Genomic DNA, 18698 nt, shown 5'->3' with positions numbered 1-18698 from the left:
GTCGGAAGACTTACAAAGAGCTACACAAGTGTGGTCCATTTACCATTTATTATATGTAATTTTCAACTGCTTCTTGTGTAGCGTTACAAGATGGTTGCACTGAACAAAAAGTGATAATGTGTACAACTAAACTAAAAAGTGATGCTAAAAATATCTCATCATTGTATAAATAAGACATAAAAATGTGACTTACGATATGTACTGCTCTGTCTTGTTAAATTTCTTGGCGAGGTACTTGGCTGACGCTTTGCTGGGTATCTTGACAAAGGACATCTCTTTCCCATAGCGCGTCATGTTGCACGGCGTCTCGCACACGCAGTAGTCATTGTCTCTCTCCACGAGAAAGTCTGAAAAACAGACAGAGCAAGAGACAAGGACAGAGAGATTGAAAGATAGAAGATGCTGGGACAGACAGATTTATCGTCACCTCCGGATGACAAACAAAAATGCCAGCAGAGTGAAAGGCGTCAAAGAAAACCTTGTGAAAAGATGCTGCGAGGAGACAGCCTAGAGACCCTTATAAAAAAATATAAAAGATATAAGGCACACAGTGACAGAGTCAGAGAGACAGTCGGTGTCATGAAAGAGCCAGAGATTGCAAGTCAATAAGAAAACAAGCAACAGACATGAAAGGCCTGAAAGGTATCAGTTGATGGAGAGACAGGAGAGTGTGAAAAGGAGAGCCTCAGCGCCAGGCCTGAGGTTTACTATTTGAGAATGGCTACCATCAGTGCTGAAGGAACACTATTATCTGTTATCAGCATGGATCAGGGGGCTCTGAACAGTGGGACATACACACTGGGCAGTGTGCACGCACGCACACACACACACACACACACACACACACACACACAGCATGGTGGGTTATCTACTTACCCAAGGCAGGATCTGCACACTCCTTGTACTGCTCCGGGGTGCAGTATGGGGCATCTCCTAAGGACAGGCAGGATAAACACAATGTTCTCAATGTGAACAAAAAGAGGGAGAAAGAGAAGAAGAAGGGGTTTTCGAAGAAGCACAAAGGATGACGAGATCTGGGCTCATAATTAATTTTGTCTCAGACTGTCATTACCGGCCTTATCAGGACTGGATATTCGTCACAAATGTGATCTCATCTTGTAATTGATTTCATTAACGTTTTGTACTGTCGCCGCGCTCCGTCTTCACTTTCAGTCTGTGTCACCCTCGTCCGTGTCACCCTCTCCATCTTTCTCTCCGGTGGCAGTTGAGCCATCCCTCTTCCCAAACAAAGGAAAAAGACATGTCCTAGATGTAGAGGAAATTATTTCCCAGCTGCAATTATTCACTGCATTTTTCTCCCTACTCTTTAAAAATCACTCCAATGACAGGGAGATAGGAGAGATGAATAGGAGCAGAGGATTTTAGCTGGGGGAGTTCTCTGTAGACTCACATTAATCAACTGCACAATCACTATAAGATAGCAGCTAATCCTGATTATTACACAGACAGATCGTCTGGCTCTCTATGGGCAAACACAGAGCTGAAAGTGACCCTGATTGAAGAGAGAGGGAGAGAGACATTAACAATTATTGGACAGGTGAGCGTGGGTTAACGGGAGCCAAATTCGAATGTTTCCTTTGTGCCAAACTCCTTTTCAATTTGCCATCAGAGATGCCACGCGGTGATTAAATGTAGGAGGTAGACAGCGAATGCCAGCTGTAATCACTGCACAAACACAAAGTGAAAATAGTTGAGTTTTCCGATTCACTGGAGTGTGAAAGTATCTGATGCATCTGCGGTTGCTGGCAAAAAGCACTTTGTTCTTTAAGAATTGCTTTTTGTCACCAAAATTTCAAATAAGAGCCCTTCCAAACAACAGCAGATAATAAAACATCTTCATCTTCATGAATAAATGTAGACACGCTGCATTTGTATCCAGCAATGAGATGCCCTTTCAGCTCCTACCGGGCATGTGGACCATCCTGCAGTTGCAGTTCTCCACCAGATATCGCGTCTCACAGTCGATCCGGCAGGCCGTGATGCTGTAAGTGCTGAAGAAGTCTGAGTCCATTGCTGTGGCCTTGCAGTCTCCCCACGGTGGAGGCAGGTATGTCAGCTGCAAAAGAGAGAGAAGCAACAGTGCAGAACCACTTTAGTTATAAAGCATATTGTCTGTTGCACATCATGTCCTGTGCCCTGTTAATGCAGTCATTTGACCTTGTACTTTCAGTCAATACATCTATATAAGAAGCCATTACACATTTATTGTATTTGGCACAGAGAATGAATCTTGTTCTCCATGATGAATACATGTGTATAGTGGTGCTTACTGTGGGAGTTTCTCTCCTACGCTTCTCCTATTCCCAGTCTCCCTCTGTGCTTTTATTGTACTGCCCACTCTCCATGCAGGAGCTGAATAGGATCAGCTGTGAGCTGTGATGTTGAAGTTTACTCTCTGAACAGCTTTGCTGCAGGACAACGTGTGGTGCCGTTTTTCCCCTCTGTTTTGACCATCAATGTAGATTTTCTACCGCCCTTGTGCAAACTGTGCAATAAAATATCCTCTTTATGTGGACATGTAGACCGAGCCGTCAGTCAAACACAAAGAGACTAAGAAAAATCTTCCCTCAGGCCCTCTGGATGCTGAACTCCATCCTGACCTCTGTTTATGCTCAGCCTTGTTTACCACATTGTCTGCTGTGAATCCTTTGCAGTGCCACACACAGAGTGTATTAAATCTTATGGTATGGTTTGCTTTATAGCTGTGACTGTGTAGTTTTATATACTGAAACATCACAAAACCCATTTTCACATCGTACCAATTAACACTTTTACCAAAAGGCATCTTTTTCATCTCAGAATTTGCATCCTTTATATTTATTTTCTAACTATTAATTTTCCTTATTTGATGATTACTCTTTATTGCACCTCACTGCACATATTGTATCTACACGTGAGCAGGCCTGCAACTAACAATTATTTTGTAACTGATATATATTTATATTTTTCCTCTATTAACTGTTTTGTAAATAAAAACTCGACAATCACAATTTCCTATGTAACACTTTGGCATATGCGAATTGACTGAATCATAAAACCAAGAGTCAAAATCCCCATAGGTCCTCAGTTATCTACAACTGTATAAAAGCGGACAAAGGAGGCTTTCACATCAGGGACCTTAGACTCAGATTCAGTTTATTGTCATTCCAACATGTTAAAAACATGAGGGAACGTAATTCGTTCGGTCCAGCAGCGAACAGAATAAATAACATTTTAAGATAGATCTACAATGAATAATTAAATCACCTAAGAAGCCTATAATATATATAACAGTTAAAATCCCAAGCACCATGTTAAAGTGCGTAATAGTGCATCACAAGCCGCACGCAGTCGCAGCAGTACCAAGGACAGACTTTAAGCTAGAGAGTTCATAAACCTCACAGCCTCTGGGAAGAAGCTGCACTTGAGTGTCGTAGTTCTGGCTTTGAGGCTGCACAGCCTCCTGCGTGAGGAGAGGGGGTGAAAAGTTTGTGTGCCGAGTGTGTGGGGTCCTTCATGATACATGACGCTCTCCTTCTGCACTTGCTGGCCATCGCTGACCTTAGCAAAGATCTGAGTATGTTTGATCCCAAGGTCCAGCTCGTTTGATTAGTGTGAACACTGTGTACTGGGTCCACTTGAAACGGTGGTCTCTAGTGTTGTCTATGTGTACTCAGGTATGGTTTGCATCAGGTGTGAAAACCAACTGTGCCAGCAGGAGTCAGTGAGTAGAGTTGCAAAGGCCCACCCAGAGCTCATCCTTTGAATTGCCCAGCCATAGGTGATAAAAGTAGAAAGGCAGGCGAGAGAGTCTTTCTTAACATTGTCTTCAAAATATAAACAATAGTAGGCACAATGTAAAGGTTAACTCCATAGTGTGGGCTTGGGATCTTACGAACGGCACATTTTTCTACACTGTAGCAATGAAATGTCACATAGATGATGATGCAAGTTTACTCAGGCAAGGAACAAAGTCACTGATGCGAAAGCTTTGTGGCCGGGGAGTGGAGGGCAAGCAATTGTAGTCGGCACAGTACAAATCAATTGTACCTAATATTATGGATGCACGGTAGTGGATTTTTTGCCGGTATCCGATATGCTGATATGTAGCAACTTATTTGACAGATAACAGATACCAATATCGATATACCTGCTTTCATGCCCACCTAATTTTAGTGATCAGTAATCTTCTGTAGTGGAATTAACATCATATAATGCATGCATACTCTTTTCGTGATGGCCCACCAGCAGATGGAGACATGAAATACAATACTTTTCAATACTTTTCAATACAATACTTTAAATGTGTGTAATATTCATTCGTTGGGCAAAATAAGAAAAAGCATGTTGACGATTCTCAAATTTAATTTTAAAGCCAAATTGGCTGATACCGATGATGTGCCGATATTATCCTGCATAATGGGCGGCAGTAGCTCAGTCCATAGGGACTTGGGTTGGGAACCTGAGGGTCGCCTGCTCGAGTCCCCGTCTGGACCAAATATGGAGCGTGGACTGGTGGCTGGAGAGGTACCAGTTCACCTCCTGGGCACTGCCGAGGTGCTTTTGAGCAAGGCACCGAACCCCCCAACCGCTCGGGGCGCCTGACCAAGGCAGCCCCCTCACTCTGACATCTCTCCACTTGTGCATGTATAGGTCCTGTTTGTGCATGTGTGTGTCTTTCGGACCTGTGTTTCCCCTGAGGGGAAACTGAATTTCCCCTCAGGGGGATTAATAAAGTAAATAAACTTAAATTAAAATTACATTACACTGAGCAAGCAAGATGCAGTCTCGGACCCAGCGATAATCACATGATGACAATAAACCTCAGGGGGGCAATGGTCAATATTTCAGGAGATCCAGCATAGCTAGCAGATATCCGAGCAAAGACTTCCTCTTTCGTGCGCTGTTCATTTCGGCTGATTTGTACCATTATTACAAGTATGTTGGCCGATTCCGATATTTCATTTTAAAGCCAATATCGGCCAATATCTATGATGTGCTGACATGCATCCCTACCTAATATGACAACCCCCTTAACCTGAAAACACACCGGCGCTGCCACGCTGGGGCGCACCATATGATGCATGTTGAGTGCTGCCCCTAGCACCAACAGGAAATGTTACTCTGTTGCTTGTGAACAGGAAACCACACAGTTATTACTCCTTAAAAGATCTATACCTCTTCCACCTATGCATTCGCTTGAAATCATGTGTGGACACCCACTGATCAATAATGATTTCTCACCTACACAGCCACAATCTCCAGAGCTACGTCTCACCAAGCGATATCTTCTTGCCACTGTCTTTATAATATAATGACAGGATTGTGGGTTTGTATAGCTCGTGATATTTCTTGACCTCAACAGCTAGTCTCTCCTCATTATTCTTCAACACACACAAGAGACAGCAACAGCAACAGAGTTCTCTTTATACATCCATGGTGAGGAGAGGACACGAGCTGTCATGGGAGCAGAGAGGAAGAGCTACATAGAGAATAAAAGGGGCGGCTGTTTTGACACGCGCTGTTTGCTGCTGGCATGTTTTGGCCTTCAGAAAGTTCTTCATAAATATTCATATAAAGTAAGATGATACTAGTCATTTCTTTGGCATTGATGTTCAAAGAATTAGTTAAAACTATTAAAATGACTGACTAATCGATTAGTTGTTTCATTTCTACATGTGACACAACAAAACTTTTGACTCGTGAAGTGTTTGTATACTTTTTTTGTACAACTTTCTACTAATTTTAACAAATGGTAACAAGAAATGAAGCATATAAACAGACCATCAAAAACTAACAGCAGTCTAGTTCACGAAACCAGCACATTCCTAACACTTAAAAAGAAAAATAAATATATATGAGTAAAGATGAGACGATGACCAGCATATTTCTTGACCACTGGAGAGATCACCACTCTGAGCACCACTATTCCCTCCGTCATCAGAATATCTGAGCATTAAAGATTCAAAATGAGTGGAAAAAATTCAAACCACTGGATGAAAATAACTGAGAAAAGAATGAGTGTAGACGTTGGGATATATAAAGTAGGACAAATGTAAAAATATATTCCTCCTACTCCAAAACAAGCCTCAGTGAGTCTTGTTTATACTTGCAGCACACTATTCATGGAGGAAACGTAAACTGAAATCACTCCAACAGAGATGCACATATCATATGAAAATATTGGCAACATTCATTTACATTTGAACGGCCCTAGAAAAAAAAGGTCAAAATTTGGTGCATTAAATGCAGAAGGAAGCTATAAAACAGCCCCTGTGTGTTTCCGTCTCATCAGTTCAAATAGTGCATCACTGAGTGCTCACACAGCAATAAATTAAAGGCCACTGTTATGATTTAGGGACCTGCTTTTTACAATCTGTACTGGAGTGTGAGAGGCAGCCGTGTGTTTCGAACACTGGATTTGGTTACTAATAACCCAAGGCAATGTTCAACAACATGCACATACAGTGTTCACACATACATATGCACATACAATACGGCACACTCACGTAAACCAGATAGCCCTGACTAGAATTCAATCAGGAGATTATGCTGATTCCTCCGCTTATTTTCACATCAAGGACGTCTCACAAAGTCAAACAGAACATAAAAACCATCAGAGCTGGGTAAAATGTGGTAATCAATAATGAGTGCTTGTGTCTTTATTCACCTCATCACGTGGGTTAGACCTATTGGAAAAGCTCTGTGACTGGGTAATGGCTCTCTTATTCTCTGAGTTCTGCTATTTCACTTTTTTTCCCTGCATTTTCAAAAGCTCCGCTCAGCCATCCCAAACCACCTTGTGGCAACATTACTTCCCATTGGTTTAACTTCTGCAAAAGCTTAATTCTGCAAGTGTGGACAAAAGGGAATCTGGCGTAAGAGATTTCGGGACATGTTAGCGCGCTGTTTAACGACCATGAAGAAGAAAACAAATCATGTTAAAGATTATGACCTCAATTCCCCCTTCGTTAGCTGAGTAAGACAGAGAGCAAACGAAAGGGTGAGAGGTGGGGGAAAAAAAGGAGAGGCGAGAGTCAGCAAGACCCTGCGGACAGCAGAAGGGGAGGACGGAGAAGAAACACTCTGTTCTTTTTGCTCTTTATGTTAAGTAGGGAGAAATTGCAGATTTTTCTTTTGTGGGATCACGATGAGTGACAGTTTGGCCGGCTGAATAGACCCCGACAGTTTTACACTACAGGACTGCTGAAGCAGGCAGTTGAATGAATGTGAGCAAACTGCATTAGATTAATGAAGAGTGAGCGTGCCAGCCAATGAAATAAGTAAATAGAGAAAAAGAGAGAAAGGAGGGGGCGGGGGGGTCATATTAAAGAGAGGAATTGTATTAGAAGAATTGTAATGACTGCTGGAGAGGAAAAAAGTGAGGGAGCTAGTGAGAAATAGAGAAAAACAAAGAGGGACAGTTTCCTGCAGACGCGACATTGCCAGCATGCAAAATCCTGCTGCAGCCCGCCGACACTGGAACACACTCACTTGTAGTGTGGACGTGGACGGACTGAGATCGCTCCCATTCCATCCCGTTCTCTCCTCCATTCATTATGCATGGTTCTGTAGCATATTAAGGCCAGAGTATATGATTTTTCAGGCCGTATGCTTGCCATCACACCCGCAGAATTACTCACAGTACAGAGCAATAACCTACATACACTTCGTTTCACTGAGCAAAACAGACTTCCACAGGCTGACTGGGAAAGTTTGTGTTTCTATGATTATGTTTTACAACCCGGCTCTGAGGCTGCAACAATGATAGTAGAGGAGACGCGTGTACAAATGGTTTATTTATTTACAAAATAATGATGAACAACCAAATAAAGGTGAACGTCGGTAATCAGTGATGACAGCTGTGCCGTGAGGAAAGAGAGGGATTCTGTTGGAAAGTGGTGAGCTTTTATATCATTATGCACACTGAACCCAGGTGTGGTTCATGAGGTTAATGATGACCCTCTGACTTAACTTGAGAACAGCCAGGAAAACAGGCACACCTAGTGGAGCGGAGGGGTCGTCACTAAGGGCAGCTCCATTAGTTTGTTTTACTGAGATTTTTATATCATTCTGTAGCTTTCCAGTAGTGTCCCTGATATATTTAAAACTGGAAATTCAAATGTTGATGTTAAATCACAAGTCTCCACCCCATCTGCACTCCTGGCTAGACCACTTCCCCAAGATTATGGAACTCCACCCTTCAGGCCTGTGACTCTGTATGTCCTGTACCAAATCCTGTATGTATTATTTAAAGTTAGCAGATTGTTTTGTGTTATTGTTTAAGATTTCGAAGTTTAAACTGTTGTTAAAAGAAGAAAGAGAGCAATACCGTAACAGATGCATTAATGACATTAAATGATACCTAATTTACTAATATTATTTCCATTATTATAATTGTTTAACATTACGCAGACACATTTTCATTTAATATTCCTTGTGATAGAAAAAATCATCTGACAACCACCACTGAACCCTATCTGCAATAAAATCTTGAAACGGCTCCCTGGGTCCTGCGTGTTTGAGTGTGCACCCATCATCAGATGTTCTGTGAGTGAGCGGCAGTATAACTATACAGATTTTTTTTCAGTTGGTCTTGGTGTGTATGTTTTAGCCTCAAAATGCGTTTTTTTCCAAGCCCTTATAATTTTTTTCCCCAAGTGACCTGATGTAGGTTACAGAGTGAAGTCTTTGCTACATATAAACCCATGTACTGCTGTGGACGCCATGTTAGTTCGGTTCCGAAAGTCACACAGTAACAAACGAAACGATCGAGTCAGTGGTAGAGGAGCAACTCCTGTGTGTGAGGTAAAATTACTGTTTCTGTCAATGCAGTCTGGTGGCTTTAAAGCAGTGGCAGCTGCTGGTCTTTCAAACAGGGGAAGCTCACTTTAAGTTTACATCATAAAATTTGTCATATTGTAGCGAGGCAGTAACTTATAAAAGGAACATTTAATTGAAGCCGTTTTTCAACCACACTCATGCCATAGAATCACAGCAAAACACACCTCAAAGATTTTCAGATGGGTTTACAAACCTGGACGGCACTCTGTCAGAAGACTCATAGGACTGAGGTCGAAATGTGAAGCGCTGTCAATTACAAAGGGGTTCAGCCTTTTAGACAATTCCTCCAATCATCATGCAGACACCGAGCGTCCTCTCCCGCCTACCGCTCCATTAGGTCCCAAGGAAGCTGAGCCTCCCTGGAAGTGACGGTTTTGTCGCATTTATCGAATGACTGTCTCACTTTGCTGCATGAAAAAAATCTGCTCAGCGCTGTCTCACAGGAATGCTTGGAGGCTCCGCGTCCACCATGCTGACACGAGAATGTATGACAGGGAGGTCGTGTTTGTAAACTGGTGATAAACAGCTGATGTTTGAACATCATAGTCGTGATGTTAAACACATCCTAGCGCACGTTTAATGCAATGTAAATTCTTATTTTAATGTAAATTCAATAGTGCATATTTGACCATTTCTTCTATGAAATTTTAGGGGAAGTTCAGCCTCCCTTGTTGTCTCAAAGCAATCGTCCCTGCATTAAAGAAAGCGACATAACAGCCTCAGTTCCCTGTTGGAAAGGGTAAGTTAAAGCAGTAGAATAATCTTTATGTAGCGTATGCTTAAACTGATGTTGATTTTTTTTTTTTAGGTGCTCCTTTTATGAGGAGGCTGAAATTCTTTTTGCTGCTGCTTCAGTCCACAGCCACCAGACTCCTTTGACAGAAACAGTAATCTTATTTTGCAGAACACAGTTACCACTGCCTCTGTTCGGGTAGTTTGTGTTATTTTGTGACTTTCAGGACCCAACTAATAGTGTGTCCACAGCAGTAGGCTACATTGTTGAGCTTCTGTGCTTCTGTGGGGGATTAGCGCTGTAAAAAACATTTAAAAAAACATGAAAAGAACGCTGATGGACCCACCTTTCAAGGCCTGAATTATGTATCTATCAGAATTGCACCAAGGCCCCAGGTCACTAAGGCATCCACAAACATGAACAATCAGTCAATTGTGTTGCAGAACTGGTACGAATGTGGAATGTTGTCACTGAGGGTTCAGCGTTCAATTTCCAGCAAACAAAACACCCATTTCAACCTAAAAATTAACTGTCCTTAAAACTGTCAGGTTAGTGATGTGTGGCAGACTTTTTGCTTTCTATGTGAAACACAAGATTGACTCCCAGCCAAAATTATGTTTTTAACCTCCTTTGTGTCGAGGAACAAAAGCATTTCTCCTTCAGAACACAGCATAGTGCTGAGAGTGCACTGCTTTCCATGTGGGGCGCCTCATTTGAACTCCCAAAGGGCCAATAAAAACCTTGAACAGGGGCAGTGACAAATATGTTACTCTCCTGGGTGGCTCAATCACTGAGGCACAAACACAGTGTGACCTGATGATTGCGAACACGCAGATTAAGGAAACATTTTGTTTTGTGGTATAAAAAGTTTTCAGATCCAATTAGGGCTGAGTATCGTTTAAGAAACTTTGATAACAGGTTATATTACTGGTCTGCTTAAAGGGATACAAATACCAATAGAGTTCTTCATTTAAAAGCTTTTTTCCTACTTCCTTTGATACACATTATGTGAACGGAGTAACATGTAGTACAGCCACACCTTTGATTGTTTTGGTGGCATCTCAATGCACTGAACGACCAAAAACACATCATGATCGACTTCACCACACCACAGACTATATGAGTTGTAGCTGCTGTAGTAGTGGGCCAATCACATATCGCATTAGATCCAAGAGTTCTTTCTCTTTCTCTTGCAGGTATCATTTGACTGGAGAGGTTTCGTTTGAACTTGGTACTGGGTTATTTTAGTCAGTGCTACTGATACTGAGCCTTAGATTCAACACAACAACCATTTAAGGACTCTGAGTGCTTTCACACCTCCTCTGTTTGGTCTGGTTCAATCAAACTCATTTGCCCCCTAAGTGCGGTTTGTTTGGGCAGGTGTGAACACAGCAATTGTACTCCGGTGCGCACCAAAACAACCAGACTAAGACCTTCTTGAAGAGTTGGTCTGGGTCCGGTTACAAATGAACTCTGGTGCGGTTTGTTTGTGGTGAGAACGTGTTCCCGCCTCGATCTGAACCAACTGCAGTCACATGACACATTGTTTGGGTTAAACATGACCATGTCACAGTCCTGGAGGATTATTAATGTGCACCTCCTCCTGTACTGCCTTAATATGCACATTCAGCACATCCAATGCATCAAAACATTGTTTTCTAGTTGGAGCCGCGCCTCGTTTTCAAACTGTATGGTTTGACTAAAATGAACAATGACAGCAATAATATGATTATTGTTATTTAAGAGGGGAGGCATCTCCATAAGCCTCTAACCTCTCCTGCAGTGTTAAAACTTTTAAAATTCCTACTGTCTTTTTTCTGTACATGTGTATGTGTAAATAACTAAACTAAAATACTCCATTACATTACATTTAAAATCTTAAAGTATAAGTACAGATGTATCATCAACAAACTGCACATAAAGTATCAAAATTAAAAGGAGTCGTTCTGAAAAAAAAAAAAAAGCCTCCAGTGCCTGATTATAATATACTACATTATTAGCTTGTTGATAATGATGCAACAATGTGTAAGCAGCATTTCACTGTGGAGCCAGTTTTAACTAGTCAGAGATGATTAATGAGGTAGTAAAGAAGAAAAATAAAGCTCTACTACACAGATTTGTATTCATTGTTGGACTTCTCTGTAATCTTTGCTTCTTTTTTGTGAAATATCAGATAATTTAACAGCTTTGGACCTCGAACACTTATTTAAAGGAAACCACCTGAGGAGTTTAAAGAGGAAATAACTTTGGGTTGAACTGATAAAAGATCATAGCATCTGAAATGTGACATAGGTGGCAGAATAGACACTGCTTTTGTTGTAAAGGGTCATAAGATAAAAGGTAGAGAATTACTTGTTTTATCTGTAACAATGCACTGTGTTTCATAAGCAATGTTATGTTTAAAACCCTAGTCTGAAAAGTAACTATTAGCTAAAGCTGTCAGTTAAATATAGTGGAGTATGTGGGAAAAAGTATTCTATTTTTAGTGGTAACCTGCATTTATATGACCAGTTTGATTTTCAGGTTAATGTTTGGGAATTATTGTAAGGGAGGAAGAGAAAGAAAATGAACCATGCACTTTATGTGTGGACCAGAGGGTTAGAGCAGAGAGATGAGTGATAAATCTCAATGGTCTCAGCACGAGCCACATTTTCAGATGACAGGGAGTCATTAGGTCTGAATTCCATAAAAAAAACCCCATCTCCTAGTGGAGCTTTAAACACATTCAGAGTGTGTCCCATTTGCCTTGACATTGTTAAACCCACAGAGAGGGTTTCTGATAAGCTTGCTAACTGAACAGCTTGTGCTCACTGTTTAAATTTCAAATGATTGAGATACCGACTGGCTGGTGAATGTTCGGTAAAGTCTGCCGGGAGTGACGGGGGGCAGACAGGGGCAGAAAGATCCTCCAGATGGCTGAGGATCAAGGGGAGCGAGCGGGAGAGAGTGAGTGGTACTGGGACACAGGCCAGGGCTTGATCAACCCTGGCAGGGTCACCTGGGGCACGCAGGATGACATGAGGCTGAAAGCCCTGAAACAACCACAATGATCCCAGAATACATCACAGATTGCATTTGCCCCGTTATGAGCTGATGTTTGTTCACATTAGGCAAAATGTTTGCATGACAATATCTAGTCCAATTCTGAGCGTCCTTGTAAACACAAACAGATTGTGTCAGACATCTGGGACGGAAAATCAATCAGATTTGAAACTGTCAGAGTGAGACCTGAATTTGACATTGAAACATCTTTTTGCCGATTGAAAATCTGACAACAGTGTCAGATACTAAGTGTTAGGTGATGTGCAGAATGACAAGGTGAGCTCTACTCTGAAGACAAGAACAGTTGTGATTTTGAAAATAATATCAGGACTTGAAGAGAAACTAGCAGCATGGCTGTTGGTTACGGATATTAATAATTAAACCTTTAACCATTAACCAACAACAAGAACTTTGACCGATTGTTATCAGTTAAACAGTCAAAAATATATGCTAACTATAATATAATGGCGCTCTGGGGGGGATCATGAGAAAGCAGAGTCTGCTGTTGCTCAGACTGGAGTTGTATTATGCTGCCAGGGCAATGCCATGATGTTCCTCCTCTCGACAACTACAGCACCCCTCAACAAGCTAACCACCCAGAGGCAGAAGAACACACCTATATAAAGCCCAGTTCAGACCGATGACTTGCGACGAGACTTAACTGCTTTAGAACGTTGCAGAGAAAAGATGCAGTGGTGTGAATTGGCCGTCTGAGCTCGACTCAAGCTGGCTAATGTAGTCACCTGCAACTCCGCTGGTGAAATTGCTGGCGGCTGGTTTTAGAACGTAAAGCTTATCACCTGTTTGTACAGCCCATCAGCTTGTAGTGAAGTCCGCTGGACATGTCCAAAATGACCACAGACAGCGTGTTCACTTGCTGCGCCAGGTGCTCTGTCCATGTCGAGCCCTCACGTGTGCCGGTGTCGGATGGTGGGTCGCTGCTGCTGTTCGCTGTATGTGCTTAAAATTTAGGGACATTTCGTCATATAAACACACACACATTCATTGACTGATTAACTGGCAATGGTAATTTATATTATTGTGGTGTATTTATTCTGAATACAGTCCATCTGATTCTCGTTTTGTTTCTGTTTTTCGCTGTTTCATCACTTCTACAAATGCATCTGTAGCCAGTATCTCAATATCACTATCTTCATTCATATTTAAAGAAGCTACAAATTATATTCAGCCACAAAATAAGTCTGAAAAGCTGGAAATCAGAACGAAGGCACAATATGATACACCATTATATCTAATTGCATTGGTGTGAACTGGCAGGTATTCAGAACGTAGCAGAACGGCGCATTGCAAGTAGTTGCCTGTTTCAACTTGTCTCGTAATGAATCTTTGGTCTGAACTGGACTCAAAAGACAATCCCTTCAGTCCAATGGATACCAATCCTCCTCGCTGGTGGAAAAGGATCAGCAAACCTCTGTTGCTGCTGTTACACAGAACGGTCAGTTCTGGTCTGCCCAGTTAGCACAAGCTAACACAGCAACAGCTGCTAACAACAGACACTAAGCTGTTAAACAGTCCCAACAAACTTAAAGCGACAGCGCAGCAGCTCAATTTTGTTGTTAAACCTGTAAAATTAGCCGTGTGACACTAACAATCTACATCTGTCACTCTGTGTGGGTGGGGTGGGTGGATTCAACGTTCCCAGCACTAAGCTCGCACTCCTGCAGCAGTAGTGTCATGACAAACAGAGAAAGAATGAAAGCCGGCAACAGAAACAGAGACACTATGCACACCCCTACAATGAAATAAGATTTTACCCCTTTTAAATAGTAACTTGTCGATAAGTGGTTAATGAGGGTCGGCAATTAGTCACAAAAACAAAACAAAAAAAATCAAAAACAAAAACAACTACTATGAATATAAAAAATTCTATTAAGAATTATTCGTGGAAAGCTGCACACACATATTGTCTTCACATATTTGTATTGCCAACACATCAAAATTAAATCATGCATTTGACTGACTCCTTCCAAGCCTAGTACCAGAAATGTGAATGTTACCTTAGTCAGTTGATGAGGTAATTCAGCCCCACTTTTATTGACCACAATTTGTTAAAAGGAATTTGATCATTTGACCTTGAAACCAGTCCATGCTCCAGCATACATATGTGGGCTTTTGCGTCCACATGTACTTAACCTCAGATCTCACAGCAACAACAACTCTGCTTGCACTCCCATGATTCTGATTTAAAACCAAAGAAGATATTTGTTGTCAGGGCCGCCAAACAGCCCTCTTGTTGAAATTCGTCTTGCCACCTCAGTGACTTCCTTAAATCAGTTTTAAAAACTTGGATTACTGCAACAATTAGACCCTCTGTGCCACGACACTCTTAACTTGTAATTTCTGCTGTATTTATGTAAGTCTGTTTTGTTTTGGTGAAGCACTTTGCAACACTGTTTTGAAAAAAGCCACACAAATAAAGGTCTTTGTGTCATAATTACTAAAGCTGGAGTGACTCATTTTAGGTTCCCATCCTTTTGAATGTTTTGATTATTCATTTTACAGACACGAAATCCTTGAAATTAAATTAGAAGGCCATAAATAAAGGAACAGTTCATTCCAAGATTAAAAATACATGTTTTTCCTTACGTGTTATTTATCAATCGACTGTTGGTTGAGTTGCCGAGCTATCGGCAGTAGAGATTGGTCTGTTCTTGAATACAATGGAACTAGATGGCACTCGGCTTGTGGTGCTTAAAGCCAAAAAAATACATTTGAGAAACTCAACAGCAATTTCTCTTTCCAGAAATCATGACCCAGTTGCTCAAGATAATTCACAGACCTTTGTGTGAGCAGTTTCATGTAGGAACTATTTTCTTTCTACTGAACTACATCTGCCAACCGTATCACTGCAAAGAAGTAAACTTGCATCTACCACGAGCTCACCTAGCACCACTGAGCTAGCTAACGTTACAGCTAAGCTGAGGAGGACACCATTAATGTTTACATCCCGCCATAAGCATGAGCCTCTCATCCACATAACGATCCACGCTTCAGTCTGCACGGTGACACAGTTGGCAGGTGTTGTTTGGTAGAGAGAAAATAGTTCCTACATGAAACTGCTCACAACAAGGTCTGTGGATTATCTTGAGTAACTGGGTCATGATTTCTAGGAAGAGAAATTGCTGCTGAGTTTCTCAAATCTATTTTTTTTGGTGCTTTGAGCACCACAAGCTGAGTGCCATCTAGTTCTATTAATTCAAGGGAAGGCAGACATCTCTACAGCCGCTATCTCAACACTCAGAAACTCACATCCAAACAATCTAGACTGATAAATAGCACTACAGGTGAGAGGAAAAGCATGTACCTTTGATTTTGGGTGAATTGTCCCTTTAATGTACAGATTCTCCCTGAAAAAATGTGCTGAGACATGTTCTTGTGTTTCCTGTGTTTGAGATCTGTCATCTTTTCCAAGACGTACCCGTTGTTCCTGACAGGAGACAAAGGTCTGAAACCCCGGCGCCACTCCAAAGCCCAGCTGGTCTATGAACGGCGGCTCGTCCTGGGTGTGGATCTGAACTTTGATCCCTGCTTCAAACGATGTCTCGTCTGTTGACAAAAAGAGGTTAGGACATTTACAACAGGGATGATGATTTGTATGCACACATTGACCTGCATGATCTATCCAGCAGCAGTTGTTACTAATCAAATGGAGAAAAGGCTCTGCGGCAGTGGATTATTTTTCAGCCAGTGAGAGAAAAATAAGCAGGAAACAAAATCCAAAAAAAGAATCTGAGAAAAATAAACACAGGAAATTATAAAATATCATTAACTTCTATTCTTACTTGAGCTGAAAAGATGCAATCCTAAAAAGTAATTGCTTATTCATTAGTTACATCTATGGACTTCCAGGGATGACAAAACACACTGTGATTTTTCTGAAGTTAACAATAGCTGCAATGAGGAGTGAAAGGACAAAGAAGATGGACTTCCTAAGTAGAGCGGTGGATGACAATACGAGCCCCACAGGAGTCTTATTTACTGCAGGGGGTGACGTGAAAGTGAATGGAGAAATTAATAAATAAATGATGATGAGGATAAAAGGAAAATCAATACAGCTGACAGCTTCCTTCGCTAGTGCACTCTGCTGTATAGATTTTAAATGAAGCAGATGGGCCTCTTTGATACTGAGATCGGGGGAACGTCACAATGACATGGTGACTCAAGCCTTTACTTGTGCAAACATATTTCTATCACACGCGCAAAGACCTGGAAGTGCTTATCATGGCAATGGCAGACTGGATTCAAGAGATTTAGTCCCTTTGAGTGTTGGCTCAGGGATAAAGTAGGACGTCTGTTTCCTGCCGCCTTTCCTCCCCGCTTGTCACTCGGCATCGTTCTCTAAGTGCCAGGCATTCTCACTATTTTCAATTAAAGAGCTCAGGGATGTGGCTGGAATTCAGCATGAGGGCTTCGACAAAGAGCGACAGACTTTAACTGTTGCACATTGCTCTTCTGAGACGCCATACAAAGCCATCTTCTGTCGCTGCCAAGACTAATGCTTGAGGCTTGGAGCAGCAAAATATACATAAGTAGTGCCCAAGCTCCTGCTTGCACAAGCGCATGTCATCTTTAAGTCATGGCCATCTGTCATCCTCATACAATTGGAATAATGATTCAGGTTGAACCTTGGAACCAAATGCAAACTTGATCACACTTGACGCTGCACAAGCTGCCTTGAAATGATTTCAGTGCCTAGTTTTGTTGAGAAGTAATTTCAGGTATTCAACAATTACAAAGGAAATGTCTTGAAGGTCCAGTGTGTGGAGGATTTAGGGGAGTATATTGACGGAAATGTGTTCTAATATAATAAAAATGTTTTCTTTCTTTCCAAGCCAACAGATGCGCGCACAGTATAATGCAACAGTTCAGTCATTTGATTTGAAAAAGAAATCGATTAAAGCAGCTTTGAGCTGATACGATTCCGTTCGCGTTGATGGATAAACGTCAGATCAATGGATCAGCTGTACAGCTCCCAGCTCATGTCCACTGTCTCTCCAGCAGGCAAAACACATGGTAAAATATTATTCCGTCTACTGCTCAAACACCAAGGAGAATACAGAGATTTTTAAAAAGCCTGAAAAATATTTCCCCTCGAGGTCTGACTGGGTATTCAAGTATTCAAAATACTACATAAAAATACATTAATTAATCAAAATTATAAACTTTCAATACATTTAAACTTGTCTGTATTTACTTGTATTTTTGGCACCCTTCTGTGTGGAGTTTGTGTGTTCACTCCGTGTCAGCGTGGGTTTTCTCCAGGCGCTCCAGCTTCCTCCCACAGTCCCAAGACATGCAGGTTAATTGGTGACTCTAAATTGTTCGTAGGTGTGAATGTGAGTGTGAATGGTTGTCTGTCTCTATGTGTCAGCCCTGTGATAGTCTGGTGACCTGTCCAGGGTGTACCCCGCCTCTCGCCCAGTGTCAGCTGGGATAGGCTTCAGCCCACCCCAACAGGATAAGTGGTTACAGAAAATGAATGTTTTCTTTGGTGTGTAATCACCTGGAAATAAGAATTGGGTTTTTGTTGCCATTTATATCTACATAGGGAGCATGTCCTTGTCTATGGAGATCACCATAATGCACTGCCATGTTTCCACAGTTGCTTGAAACAGCCAAACCAAACACTGGCTCTGGATAGCGCAATTTGTATTTTCATGTTGGCCACCATAGTTAGCAGCCCCTCTGCAACAAGCAGCGTCAGAAAAACACAGATTTTTTTAACATTAGAGTGCTTTAATTGGTGTTTTTACTGATTTTGATCAACTGGTTCATTTGTTTGGGAGAGGAAGAAGTCACAGTAAAAACCTTTCTGAACGTCTGGACCTTAAGTTATCAGAGAAGGCTTGTCTCCAACATGCCAAACAGCATAAACGGAAAATGATTTGTAACATGAAGCTGCTTTACTCAATGTTTTTACCACTTTAAATCAACTGGTCTGTCTGTTTTGGAGAATAAGAGACCTCTGTGGATAAAGGTGCAAACTTCCTAAACAACGGACACTGAATGAATTCTAACCAGGACAAGTTTCAGCTGGCTGCAGTCTGCAATCCTCACT

General features: G+C 41.6%; 1 protein-coding gene across 3 annotated transcripts in view; it reads right to left on the bottom strand.

Annotated features, from left to right (window-relative positions):
• The window catches only part of asic1b (acid-sensing (proton-gated) ion channel 1b), a 239321-nt gene that overhangs the window by 11215 nt on the left and 209408 nt on the right, over positions 1-18698 (bottom strand). For all 3 annotated transcript variants that reach the window (XM_033626990.2, XM_033626988.2, XM_033626989.2), the window contains 4 exons: positions 16059-16186; positions 1927-2077; positions 877-933; positions 194-347 (listed from right to left, as the gene is read on the bottom strand). In XM_033626990.2, coding sequence (XP_033482881.1) covers positions 194-347; positions 877-933; positions 1927-2077; positions 16059-16186 — 490 coding nt within the window. The remainder of the gene's footprint in view (positions 1-193; positions 348-876; positions 934-1926; positions 2078-16058; positions 16187-18698) is intronic.

The sequence above is a fragment of the Epinephelus lanceolatus genome, chromosome 1, assembly GCF_041903045.1.
Source record: "Epinephelus lanceolatus isolate andai-2023 chromosome 1, ASM4190304v1, whole genome shotgun sequence".
Lineage (NCBI taxonomy): Eukaryota > Metazoa > Chordata > Actinopteri > Perciformes > Serranidae > Epinephelus > Epinephelus lanceolatus.
The sequence above is the reverse complement of the archived record's forward strand: the minus strand, read 5'-3'. Positions and strand labels throughout refer to the sequence as shown.